Source organism: Oncorhynchus mykiss, chromosome 28, assembly GCF_013265735.2.
Source record: "Oncorhynchus mykiss isolate Arlee chromosome 28, USDA_OmykA_1.1, whole genome shotgun sequence".
Taxonomy (NCBI): domain Eukaryota; kingdom Metazoa; phylum Chordata; class Actinopteri; order Salmoniformes; family Salmonidae; genus Oncorhynchus; species Oncorhynchus mykiss.
Genome location: NC_048592.1, coordinates 14615806 through 14629244, shown reverse-complemented (window position 1 = coordinate 14629244; position 13439 = coordinate 14615806). Strand labels below are relative to the sequence as shown.

The following is a 13439-nucleotide window of genomic DNA, read 5'->3' as shown; positions in this document are numbered from 1 at the left end:
CGTTAACCTACTCTGCGTTTCACAAAGACAGCGGTTTGAGTCAAAAAACGCAAATTTGGACTCATCAGACCAAAGGACGGATTTCCACCAGTCTAATGTCCATTGCTCGTGTTTCTTGGCCCAAGCAAGTATCTTCTTCTTATTGGTGTCCTTTAGTAGTGGTTTCTTTGCAGCAATTCGACCAGGAAGACCTGATTCACGCAGTCTCCTCTGAACAGTTGTTGAAATGCGTCTGTTACTTATACTCTGCAGCATTTATTTGGACTGCAATTTCTGAGGCTGGTAACTCTAATGAACTTATCCTCTGCAGCAGAGGTAACTCTGGGTCTTCCTTTCCTGTGGCGGTCCTCATAAGAGCCAGTTTCATCATAGTTCATCATTCGTCATAGTGCTTGATGGTTTTTGTGCCTGCACTTGAAGAAACTTTCAAAGTTCTTGAAATGTTCGGTATTGACTGACCTTCATGTCTTAAAGTAATGATGGACTGTCGTTTCGCTTTGCTTATTTGAGCTGTTCTTGCCATAATATGGACTTTGTCTTTTACCAAATAGGGCTATCTTCTGTACCTTGTCTTACCTTGTCACAACAACTGATTTGACTCAAATGCATTAAGGTTAGAAATTCCACAAATGAACTTAACAAGGCACACCTGTTAATTGAAATGCATTCCAGGTGACTACCTCATGAAGCTGGTTGAGAGAATAGCAAGAGTGTGAAAAGCTGTCATCAAGGCAAAGGGTGGTGACTTTGAAGAACCTCAAATATAAAATACATTTTGATTTGTTTCACACTTTTTGGGTTACTACATGATTCCATATGTGTTATTTCATAGTTTTGCTGTCTTCACTATGACTCTACAATGTAGACAATAGTAAAAAAATTAAGAAAAACCCTGGAATGAGTAGGTGTGTCCAAACTTTTGACTGGTACTGTAAGTGTTGTGTGTAGTACAGAAGAAAGACAAAAGTAAGCACACCTGGCTGATAGTGAGAGAAGCACTGATCCCTCTTTACTTGATTCTGTCATTTTGTGTGGGACTTTACATAATGAAATGCAAATGTACAAATCAGGACATGTGAAATCCCTCAACACTGTCGTATGATGTAAATATGGTAGAATTGTTTTATATGGCATCATGTAAGATTGACTTGTATGGGGGGGACTTGGGCTGCTTTGTATAGCTAGAGGACTGTAGATAATCCTCAGCATTGTAACGGAAATAGTTTTGAAGTTGTGCTTTGCATGTTTTTCAATGTAACATGAATAAATGTGTAATTTATCAAATTAACATAAAGGACTGTTTGAACATAATTTTGGTTTGCAGGGTAATGGTGTGGAATTCTGTAACTCAATTAGGTAAAACAGATTCTGAATTGTCATTTAGATTTCCGACAGGAATATTGTCCCTACAAAGATGTGTGCTTTGGGAATTTTATTGTTTTGTGCGAGCACTAATGAATAAATGAACATGCGGATTAACAGGATTTGACAGTCTGTAGTTTCCATACTTTTTCAAACATTAGACGGTATTCAAGTCAAGGTTCTCATAAAGGACTCTGGTTTTTGTTTTGGAATGCAGTGTATCATGTACTAGTATGCACCAGGTTCCAATAATGAACACATGGGGTGTAAATTGAATATGTTTTGTTTGTATTAGCTGTGATTGTATATTTGTTGTGCAACCACAGAGGAAACACAATGAGTGTGCATTTTATTATGTGTCTGAGTTGTGTGTAAGGGCTCCAGGAATGAGAATTTAGGATTTGGCTCCTGTTCATTTTTTTTTTATGAATGCTGATAGTACAGTATTTCCGCAAGTGTGCGACAGTCTGACAGTATTTACCACAAAATCATGTTATATAGACATTCAATATCCTCAACAAATGTTTGTCATTGACATGGAGGGAGGAAAGAAGTGGCTTCCTATGCAACTTCGCTCTTATTTATAATCTGGAGAAACCTTTTGATCAAGTTAGGGTCAAAATGCCCTGGGAATTTTAAGCAAGGGCCCCTTTGGCCCTCCAATCCCTTGACAACAAGTGGAGCAGCTCTTCTTCATCCTCATCACTTCTGCTGGAGTCTTCCTGGTCTTCTGTTTTCTCCTTCACAACCTTCTTCACCACATCTTGCTTATCTCTCAATACCTCAACCCTCCGGTAACATTCAATTTGCTCATCGATTTCATCAATCTGACGCTCAAGACGACCCTCCTCGTCATCCTCTGCTACAATGGCCTCTGATTTGGTGTTCACCTGCCTCATTTCCTTTTGGAACTCTTCCCACTCCTTATCCATTTGATCTTTGGGAGCATCGACATTACGGACTTTGGCATCTCTCACTGGGTCGTCAAAGAAGCCTTCTGGTAGAGCTTCAGGTGTATTTCCCTTCTTCTCCACACTCTTCTCAGTTTCATCTGGTTTGAGGATAGACCCTGAATGAGAAGCAGCTGGGACAGCTGGAATGGTGCTGTTGTCGAAGAAATCAGATAGGAGTCCTGAGGCAGGTGCCCCCTTCTGCACACCCAAGCTAGAATCTGCCCCCTGGTCACCAGCCTCCTCTTCATCACGGTCTTCATCATCGACTCCGGCCAAAAGACTCAGCCCAGCAGATGTCGTTTTTTTCAATATTCCTGGTAGTTTCTTCGGCCCCGGCGGGGCAGGTTTAGCAAAGAAATCATCAGGTAGCCCTGGCGTAGACAACTGCTCTGTACCTGCCACTGGTTTAAACTTCTTCCCATTCGTGTCTTCAGAAGCTTTCCTTTTAAGCAGAGGCTGGGGTCCTTGACTTGTAGAACTTTGTTTAGACCCCTTGAGCTCGGAAAGTTTCTCCTTGTGCTGTTTTCCAAGAATGTGAGTCTGCCACAATAGTTCATTCTTTACTCGCTCGTTGCAGAGTACGCAGCTAAGGTGATCGAGACTGTTGTACTTGGCATATGGGGATTCGACACGCTTCTTATCTATCGTTTGCCTTTGTTTCTCTCTCATTAACCGTCGCAGTTCATCTTGATGTATCACTTTCTTCTGCTTATTTTTTGGAGGCATTCTTTCATTGAGTTTCAAACCAAATTTCAGAAACCTTGGCAAAGAAAAAAACACTGTCTTCATTCAGGACCCATAGTTGGCGTCAAACATATTGCCAGATTTAAGTTTGAGAACAAATACTGTAAATTATACCCAAAGCTGGTACTTTTACATTGCATGTATCATCACGAGTTTACAACAATATATTTTGTGTGCCTTAAAAAATATTTTGCATTTCTAAATAGATTATGCATACCTAATTATCGCGATATCTAAGGGAACGTGGTCTGATGTTTGTCATTCTGGTGAGATACTAAGCGGAAAATGGCAGATGGTCTTTTCACTCGGTAGTCTTGTTTTCTAGCTAGTTAGTTAACCAAGGCAAGCAAACAACCGCACCTCAAGCTGCAACGGGCAATTTTTTTGAAACAAGTGTTATCAAGGATGTAGCCGAAAAAAATTGGTATTTCCATTCTTAATCGATTGTTACAACAGTGAGAGTATATTTTCCAACTGCATTGTTTTTACGTGTGTGTGTGTTGTTTCTGCTGTTGTCAACACCTCACCTCTACCCACATCCATTCTATGCTAGCAAAACTGCTAACTAGGTTAGCTAAATACTAACTGTTAAGGTAGCAATTGCAGGTGTCGTTGGCAATTAGTCAACATCATTAATACATTTATTTTGGGTAGTCTGCTTGCTGGTTAGTTACGTTAAATCATGACCGGGGAAAAGATTCGCACGTTGCGGAAAGACCATAACAACAAGCCCAGTAAGGATGGGGATATAATGGAAACCTATGATGAATCTACAAATGGGACAATATCATCTCCAACCCCCAACGGTACCACCATCACGTACAAATCAAACAAGAATTATAACAAGACGGTGAAACCTTTGGTACTGCAGCAGTTGTCGAATATCAATGCAAACAATATCAATGGCAATCAATCAGTTGTCAGCATCATCGATGACAATAACAAGAACCCAATCCTTCTGACCAATGGCAATGAGGGCTTCAATTTGGAATTCCCTGTTCACGAATGTGTGTTCAAAGGAGATGTGCGTCGCTTGTCCTCACTCATTCGGACCCAGAACATCTCCCAGAAAGATGTACATGGTGAGTGCATGGTAACCCTTACCCATTTATAGACGCTAACTACCTTTAGCGCCTATTGATGATAGCTAGTACCTTCTGTCAGGGGTTGTTTTGATAAGGCCCGAACGCTCGTTAAAACGGGTTTCATATAAGCAGGAAATAATTGTCAAAAAACAAAAGGTTAAATTACTACACACTACTTTTTTATAAGGGTAGTGTTCCCATACAGCCATATTTCCATGTTACAGCGCATGTTTATGGAAGACATTGGCAGCCACTTGGGCTTCAGCTGTCTAGCATCCTCTGAACACCTGTGTGTACGCATAACTGGGGAGGAAGTGTAGTTTGTCAATTTGAGGCACACAGCGTATGAATCTATGCAACACTGCTGTGTGTTTTTTTTGTTTTTTTTTAAGATTATCTCTAGCTGATATAAAAGATAAAGGGCATATCAAGCATATGTTTTAAACTGTTTTGCAAGCAGTGGTTATTGACGTTTCTAAACGTTAAAACACAGTCAGAATTGGAGTTAACATGCAGCCAACTGGGAGATAACTGCTGAAAACCCTGCAGATAAGAAGGGTTTTCAAAATCTAGGTAACCCAAACTTAGTACATGTAATTGAGCTAGGAAATCACATAGCTAGGCTATCACTTCTGGATCCATGAAATCTTACCTGACAATCATGTGACCAACATAGTCAGTGCTTGCTCACAACAAGTACATTGATTTACACAAACATTGTCCTTGTGCACCAGCTCTGACAAATGATCTCATAAGTTATCTGTCTATCTTTCCAGGAAACACACCTCTTCACTTAGCTGTGATGATGGGCCACAAAGGTAAGGGCTTTGACTTTTGTAAATCAACAATATCTGATATGGAGAATAACAGCTACATAGGCAGGACAGAGACATGCAAACAGCCTTGTTTCCCATTGGGAGCAGACTGACCAGTACATCTGTACTACTTTCCTCTAAACATCACATATCGCCAGAGTTTGACGGGATGTTTTGCCTCATATTCTCGTCTCTGGCCTAAACCTAACCCCAGCCAGGGGTTTTGCCATTCACATAACATAATCACCATGTTTTCCAGCTCTCCTTCAGTAAATCCTCCGTATGCCTTTTTTTTTTTTTTTTTCTGGGATAAAATTCCCTTTCTGTTCTGCCGTACTGAGCTTATCCTGGCTGACCTCTGCCGACTGCAGTGTGTTACATAGTCTAGTCGTCTCATAGCAGCATGGCAGCGGCTGGTCCCATGGGTGGGACAGGTCCACAGGATCCCTTAATCCCGTTGATTAGTTTGACTCAAATGCAAAGCAGCATCTCTCTTATGTGAAGGTCATAGACACAGTAAATGAACTGTCAAAATGTAATATACTGGTAACATAATTAACTATGGTAATGAGAATCCACTGTCCAAGTACAAAGGCTATGGAGACGGGTAGTAGGCTTAGCCCAAAAAAAATCATCTTAAAAGTAGCTTGATGTTTGTTAAATTCTTTTTTTTTTTTTTTTTTGTGCTACAGAGTGTGCCCTCCTGCTCCTGGCCCATAATGCCCCTGTGAAAGTGAAGAATGCACAGGGCTGGAGTCCCCTGGCAGAGGCCATCAGCTATGGAGACCGACAGATGAGTAAGGATATGGGATATTTTATATTTAAGCTATTATTTTATATTATAGATACTGCATCATTGAACAGTGATGTTCCATCCTGTTTTTTCTTTACATATATTTTAGTTTATCCTGTGTTTAAGTCTACACATTTACACTCAGGTTCTCTCAAGTTCATGGTCCTCCCTCTATTTGTTTGATCCTAATTGGATCCTTCCTGGGCTGTCCGGCTGTAGACTAACTCTGTTTACTCTCTGATGCTGAGGTTGGGTTGTAGGTTGCCCTAGCCAGCCAAAGCCATGCAGGGGATTTTCTCTGAGCACTCTATCCACATCCATACGGCCTGGAACACAGCCTGGCCAAGGGCTTAGTGTGACTGCGAGGGCACTGAGCAGCTTTACAGCTGGCTGGCTTCCTCTCTGTCTGTTCACATTTAATGCCCCATCCTAATGCTTTTAACACAGCACTGTAAACTAAAGGCCACAATATATGTTTTATGTGTATTGATTATTTGAATGTTTGTAAGGAATGCCAGTTAAGTGGAGTGTTTTTTTAAATGGTGGGAGTAGTGTAGAGAAGGTTGAATCCAATGCCATGTTTTCCCCATGGGCTTTACTAGCTTAATGTTTTTTTCTGTTTTAATGCCTTGTTAGCAAAAAAAATCAACCTGCAAAATATAAAATAATATTATAAAGGACAAGAATATTCCATGTGAGTAGTTGTTAAGATTAGGCAAATAATTTTACTCAAATAATACTTTAAGATACTGGTAATGTACACTGAACAATGCAACAATTCAAATTATTTTACAGCGTTAGTTCATATAAGGAAATCAGTCAATTGAAATAAATAAATGAGGCCCTAATCTATTGATTTCACATGACTGGGCAGGGGCACAGCCATGGGCGGGCATAGGCCAACCCACTTGGGAGCCAGGCCCAACCACTGGGGAGCCAGGCCCAGCCAATCAGAATGAGTTTTGCCCCACAAGAGCTTTATTACAGACAAATACTCAGTTTGCTCAGCTGTCATTAGCTTCCCGCAGGTGAAGAAGCCGGATGTGGAGGACCCGGGCTGGCGTGGTTACACGTGGTCTGCGGTTGGACGTACTGCCAAATTCTCTAAAACAACGTTGGAGGTGGTTTATGGTGGAGAAATTAACATTACATTCTCTGACAATAGTGCATTCCTGCAGTCAGCATGCCAATTGCACACTCCCTCGCCTTGAGACATCTGTGGCATTGTGTTGTGTGACAAACTGCACATTTTTAAAGTACCATTTTATTGTCTTCAGCACAATGTGCACCTGTGTAATGATCATGCTATTTAATCAGATTCTTGATATACCTTGGAAAAGGAGAAATGCTCATTAACGAGGATGTCAACTAATTTGTGCACACAATTTGAGAGAAATACATTTCTTTGCATATGGACCGTTTCTGGGATCTTGTATTTCAGCTCATGAAATATGGGACCAACACTTTAAATGTTTTTTATATTTTTGTTCAGTATACAAATCTTTATTTCCCTCCTATTAAATTCCCTGATATATGTTGAGCGGGTTAGCACTATGACCCTGTCACCCTAGCATGCATTAGTATGCAGCTCCAGGCCTGCAGCAGGGATGATTTGGCAGACTGGGGACACAGAGGTCAGGCATGGGAAGGTCAGATCTCAGTGAGGGGTGTGGGGGGCAGGGATCAGAGGAAAGGACAGCATGGCTCTAGCCACACAGTACAGCAAGGACACGCAAAGGCCGCCAAACTGGCCAGTGACTGGGTCAGTACTAGTAGTGGTAAAATGAAAATAATGCAGCGTATACTAGGGCAGAGCTTCCCAACTCCAGTCCTCGAGTGCCCCCAACAGTACACATTTTACTGTAGCCCCGGACAATCACACCTGATTCTACTTGTCAACTAATCACCAGGCCCTCCACGAGTTGAATCTGGTGTTTTTTGTCCGGGCCCACAACAAAAATGTGTTATGTTGGGGGTACTGTGCTATGGTTTATTATTGAGAGGGATACAGAGAGGGAGGCCTACGGCGAGAAGAGAAAGAAGGTAATCTCGTATAGATGGAGCCTTGATTTCCCCCCCCCCCTTCTTTTTCAATTGCATAAGATCAAATAATGTCAAAGTAACGAGGCTTTCATCTCTCTCACACACACGCACTGCGACAGCAGCTCACGCTAGGTGTCCATATCTGCCATGCAACACTGCTCTGCCCCTGCAGCGAGTGCTTGCTTTGTCAGCACTTCCTCACACTCAAAATCCCCACTCTAATGTTTCTCACTGGTCAAGATTACTGGATAGAAGATCACCCCAATTATAATTCATTGCAAGAGAGCACACACTTAGCAATCTGTCCGAAAACTCACAAGTCCTAAGTGGGGTTATATAACTGAGGTTCAGCCTGTATTAAATTGCATATTAGAACGAGCCGTGTGTAAGGTGACTCATGTCATGCGTAGCCTCCCCTGAAAACTCTACTGCATCAACAAGCCATGGTCCAGATTGCTGGCTGCGTCAGTTTTGAGCCTTCATGTCTTGTAACAGTCACACACGTGTGTTTCATGATGATATGCAGCGACGTGACACGCTTTGGAGAGAAGAGCTGGGGTCACCTTACCACTCACTTACACTGTCGGTGTCAGTAGTATCGTCCTAAACCCCATCGGATTACTGTTACAGTATATCACTTGGTTGAATGATTTATTGCTCATGACTTTCACTGTCATTGAAGTGTGGGTTTGCTAAGTTCACTTTTCGCTTTTTGCTTTTTGTTGCTTTTTGAAAGATCATGTGACCGTGTAATCCCTTCTGCTGTGTGTAGAAACATACACATATAGAATGTCTAGGGCTATGGAATATATTGTCTCTTTTGTGTGGTGGTGTGCTTTGTTAAGGCTTTGTTAAGGCTTTGTTTATCTCCCTCCTCTCCCCTCCTCAGTTACGGCTCTACTGCGGAAGCTGAAGCAGCAGTCCAGAGAGAGTGTGGAGGACAAGAGGCCCAAACTGCTAAGAGCACTGAAAGAGGTGAGGGGTTCTGACAGCCGACTAGACTAGGGACTACTACAGTATCTGGTTAGAAATAGGATATTTGCACTCTATATACATATGTCAAATACTTGAGCTGCATTGCACTTGATTTAGTTTGGCCGGTACAGTGGAATAAATGGAATAGTCCCAAAAGTATTTGGACGGATTTGATATGCATTTGAGGCAGGTCTGGTCCACTCCATACCGAGTTTCGGTTTACAATTACTATCTTGCTATACCTTTACCCCTTTTCTCCAACATTAGCATCTGTCCAATGTAACCGCCCCTACCGCTCACCAAAACACGCTCTTTCCCTTATTAAAATGCTCTAACAAGTTATTCCTCCAGCTATAAAGAAAAAGTATGGGTGGATTTTGTTTTGGTGTTTTGTGGCTTGCATGACAAGATAATAATTTACAACTTTTTTTTTTTTTTTCATAGCTTGGGGACTTCTACTTGGAGCTTCACTGGGACTTTCAAAGTTGGGGTGAGTCGGCTCTACATCATATTGCAATACGTTAAAATAAGCTAAAGCGATGGGCCAACATCTCCTTTCACACGCTCTGTCTCCGTTCATTGTTATTCTTGGTGGAGGACACCTTAGTCAAGTCAATTCATTCTCCAATCTAATTAGCGTTTTGTTCCCATTTTATGCTGGCTGTTAGTGTGACGTGTTAGTTGCTCAGTGGGTTTGGGGCTCTCTGTCTCTTGGCTCAGGGATTCAGCGCCTAGCCACGGCCGTGTTCATTTATAAACCACGTAATGATACCACGTATTATCTCTTCAGTTTCTTAGTTAATCTTATGAATTAAATGCTGTCGATCATTACTTTCTCTTTCTCCCGTCTCATAGTGCCCTTGCTCTCCCGGATTCTGCCATCTGATAACTGCAAGATCTACAAGCAGGGGATCAACATCAGGTAAGGCATCAAATACACGTCTGACACAGACGCCAGCTGTACTCCTCACAAGTTGTGAGGAGTATAGCTGGCGTCTGTAACCACTCACCTTCCAGAGTTAACCCTGTACACACTTTCTCTCCCCTCTCACCACTGACAGACTGGACACCACTCTGGTAGACTTCACAGATATGAAGTGTCAGAGAGGAGACCTCAGCTTCATCTTCAATGGAGACGCTCCGCCTGCCAAGTCCTTCTATGTTCTGGACAATGAGCAGAAGGTGTACCAGCGTATTCACCACGAGGTGAGCTATCTGGTCTGCATTTAACATCACCATCCTCCAAGCCAACCGCTCTTACAGAACTGCTTGTATTGCAAATGCTTGTATTGACTGAAAGATCTGCAGGGGGTCACAGTAAAATTAACAATTGCACAGATTCAATATTGTGCAGAAGTCATGTCACCATCCAGCGTGATACTATCTGGCTGACTGCCTGTTGTGTCCCTGCAGGAGTCTGAGATGGAGACTGAGGAGGAGGTGGACATCCTGATGAGCAGTGACGTCTATTCTGCCACCCTGTCCACCAAGTCCATCACCTTCTCCCGCAGTCAGATCGGCTGGCTCTTCAGGGAGGACAAGACGGTAAGCACCCCTCCCCGTCCTGGGTCCTGTTCAGAGGGGGGCAAAATGTTTTGAAATGGGGATGGGATCTACCTGGAGTTGTCCAATAAGAACACTGATTTGTTTGACCGGTTGCAAAACATTTCCCCACTGTGTGTCCTACTGAATACGACCCTGTGGTCAAACCAGGCCAGTCACTGGAATATAAAGCTTGTAATACAATGGATCTCATAATCTGTGTACTGTATGGAGAATAGGGTGTCCTAACTCAGCCAGTGTGTATTATACATATGTCTTGTGTCTGTCCCTGAAGGAGAGGGTTGGTAACTTCCTGGCAGACTTTTACTCTGTGAACGGCCTGGTGCTGGAGTCCAGGAAGCGCAGGGAGCACCTGAGTGAGGAGGACATTCTGAGGAACAAGGCCATCGTGGAGAGCCTGAGCAAAGGAGGGAACCTGGTGGAGCAGAACTATGAGGTGAGGGATGGAGGGAGGCTTTGGGTCTTTAGTCTCTTCTTCCGTGGTGGTTGTGGTGTGGTGCACATTAGATGGATATTAAAGTAAGCCTACATGTGATCCTCTCCCTCGCGGTCTTTCCCTCAGCCTCAGAGAAGGCTGTCCCTCATGGCTCCAGGTCCTAACACTATCTCCTGGGAGGAGTACATCTCTGCAGAGCACGGAAAGTAAGCCCTGCATAATTCCTTTTAAGAAAGGTCACAGATGACACTACTGTCCGGAGGAATTTCAAGTAACTGTGTTCATTATTGAGTTATTGACAAGTCGGTGCATTGAAGATCATTACTAGCAGTGGCTTACTGTTAATCCTACAAATGTATACGCCAATGATGCTGACTTAGCCAGTGTGTTCATCCCTAGGGCACCTCATCTTGGGAGAGAGCTTGTGTGTAAGGAGAGCAAGAAGAACTTCAAAGCGAACGTAGCCATGAGCCAGGACTTCCCTTTGGGCATTGAGTCGTGAGTAGAATCCTTCCTCTTATTGGCTAATATTCTCTGGTCAGTCTCATCGCTGACTGCAGTGCTATTGGAAACGTCCATGTATTGATCACTGTTGTGCACACAGGTTCTAGTTCAATGTGTATTAGGCTGTTGCAGATTTGTGTCTAGCTAATGCCTTTCAAAGGCCTCTTTTTTAAAATGTTTTATTACTTATTGGTTTTATTGTTTTATTGACCTCATCAAATAATGTACTGTAAGAACATTTTTGAATTAACCCCGACCCTAATGATTTAACGTTTCCCCTTTTTCTACGGTCTTCCAGGTTACTGAACGTGTTGGAGGTCATAGCCCCATTTAAGCACTTCAACAAACTCAGAGAATTTGTTCAATTGAAGCTTCCTCCTGGGTTCCCAGTCAAACTTGGTATGCATCTACTGTACATTGTGTGGCCACATGGACAATTTTATTTGAAAGTTAAAAAATAAAGTGAAATAATGAAGAAATTGACAAATATTAAACACTCTAAATATCCTCTCCTATTTCTGTGTGCCAGACATCCCTGTGTTCCCCACTATCACAGCTACGGTCACCTTCCAGGAGTTCCGCTATGATGACTTTGAGGAGTCCATCTTCTCCATCCCAGCGGACTACAAGGAGGATCCCAGTCGCTTCCCTGACCTCTGACCTGGTTGTCGTAGCAACCAGAGGTTTCCCCGGCCCCGCCCATTCGGAAACTGACAGAGAAACAAACTCTACCTACCTACACTATTAAAAGGAAAAGAACCAACTAACGACAGTTGAGATTAAATAAGAGGATGCCAATGTATTATTTGATATCTGTCTGTGTGTTCTGATGAAAAGGGGGAATTATCTCTTGGCCCTGAGTTTTTTTTATTTTTTATTTTGTAGATATTTCCTTATAGCAAACACAAATCAACCATTTTCAGCTGTGTAGCAACAACAGCACGAGGTCAAACTCCAGAAGAGAAGAATTGAGGGGATGAGGAGTTTGAAAAAATATTTGATGTCATCTCCGTAACAGCTTATTGTTCACCGACTACGTGATCACTGCTTTGTACTGCAAACCAGCTCCTGTGAAACGTCATGGAGTTGGCTTCATCTGTGACATCTTAACCGTGCACTTCTCCAGGTTTAGCACTCACTGCGCCCAGTTTATCTAGCGTCTGCCCTTTGGGGACTGCCCCTTTCTCAACATGTTTAAGTACCCTTGGACATTCATTGCCTGTAAATGACTATGGTATAAATGGAAGTGTCAGAAATATGAAGATGTCAGAACTGAACTGAGAAAATGATGTACCAAACATACTGTATGTATGTCAAAGGAGCAACACTGTGTAGCAATACATTTCCAGTACATAAGAATGTTTTTTTAAACCAGCTGGGAGGAAAGTATGGTGTAAAACTGCATTCTTTCAAAGATATCAACACCCAAGCCTTTTCTCTCTAGTGCAGGTTAGCTCATCTATCTTACCTCCCGGCTATCACTGTCTGTTTCAAGTGACTGTGAATTTAATCTGTTTTGTGTGTGAGAGAGGACTTTAAAGGGTGTTGTGTGTGTGAGATTGTGTGAGTGAACCCAGATGGGGTATCAGGAAAGCTGTTCTAGTTTGATACTGCACTGACATTAAGTATATTTAATCGCATGCTACATTGACCCAATTGGATTCCTTGTATACTCTTGAGCGTATATTTCCTACACTTGTTATACCTGCTACCATCTCCCTATCCTTTCTGATTATTCAGGAAGACTAACTTCTACCGTATAAATATTGTAATCACACTAAAATCCCTTTGGTCAAATGTACTTAGGTGGTTTAAGCATTAACTGCAACTTTCATTGAGTATACCTGTCCATATTACTTTACTTTTCTGTACAATTTCATTACATTTCAATGAGCTTACAGTTGGACTGTATAAGCTCATTAAAATGTAAGATCCGTATGGTCTTTGAAATCAGATGTGTATCTGGCTTCGGGCCTACTGGTATTTCTAAATGTACTGCAGCTTTCCAACTTCCCATCCCTTTAAATAAAGCACCAGCACCATCATGTCTCAGCACTGTCTGTTTCTTTGTATTTTATTCAGTGGTATTTTAATTGTAGTCTCCAGCAGACTGGAGCTAGGTGTCTCTGAATCCATGGAGTCAAGCCTCCAAGACATTGGCCATAA

The 13439-nt window shown here is 42.3% G+C and overlaps 2 protein-coding genes across 2 annotated transcripts; one reads left to right on the top strand and one right to left on the bottom strand.

The window, feature by feature from the left end:
* Positions 1-1790: 1790 nt before the first annotated feature.
* On the bottom strand, positions 1791-3240 carry LOC110508610 (zinc finger protein 830). The gene has a single exon (XM_021589262.2). It carries the CDS (start codon positions 3102-3104, stop codon positions 1998-2000), a length of 1107 nt encoding a protein of 368 aa, XP_021444937.2. The 5' UTR covers positions 3105-3240; the 3' UTR covers positions 1791-1997.
* A 103-nt stretch (positions 3241-3343) lies between these two features.
* On the top strand, positions 3344-13328 carry LOC110508608 (ankyrin repeat domain-containing protein 13C). Its single transcript, XM_021589259.2, has 13 exons — positions 3344-4141; positions 4921-4962; positions 5652-5756; positions 8685-8770; positions 9215-9260; positions 9626-9692; positions 9832-9976; positions 10184-10315; positions 10608-10769; positions 10896-10975; positions 11169-11267; positions 11572-11672; positions 11803-13328. Exons 1-13 carry the CDS (start codon positions 3742-3744, stop codon positions 11931-11933), a joined length of 1596 nt encoding a protein of 531 aa, XP_021444934.1. The 5' UTR covers positions 3344-3741; the 3' UTR covers positions 11934-13328.
* Positions 13329-13439: the final 111 nt, after the last annotated feature.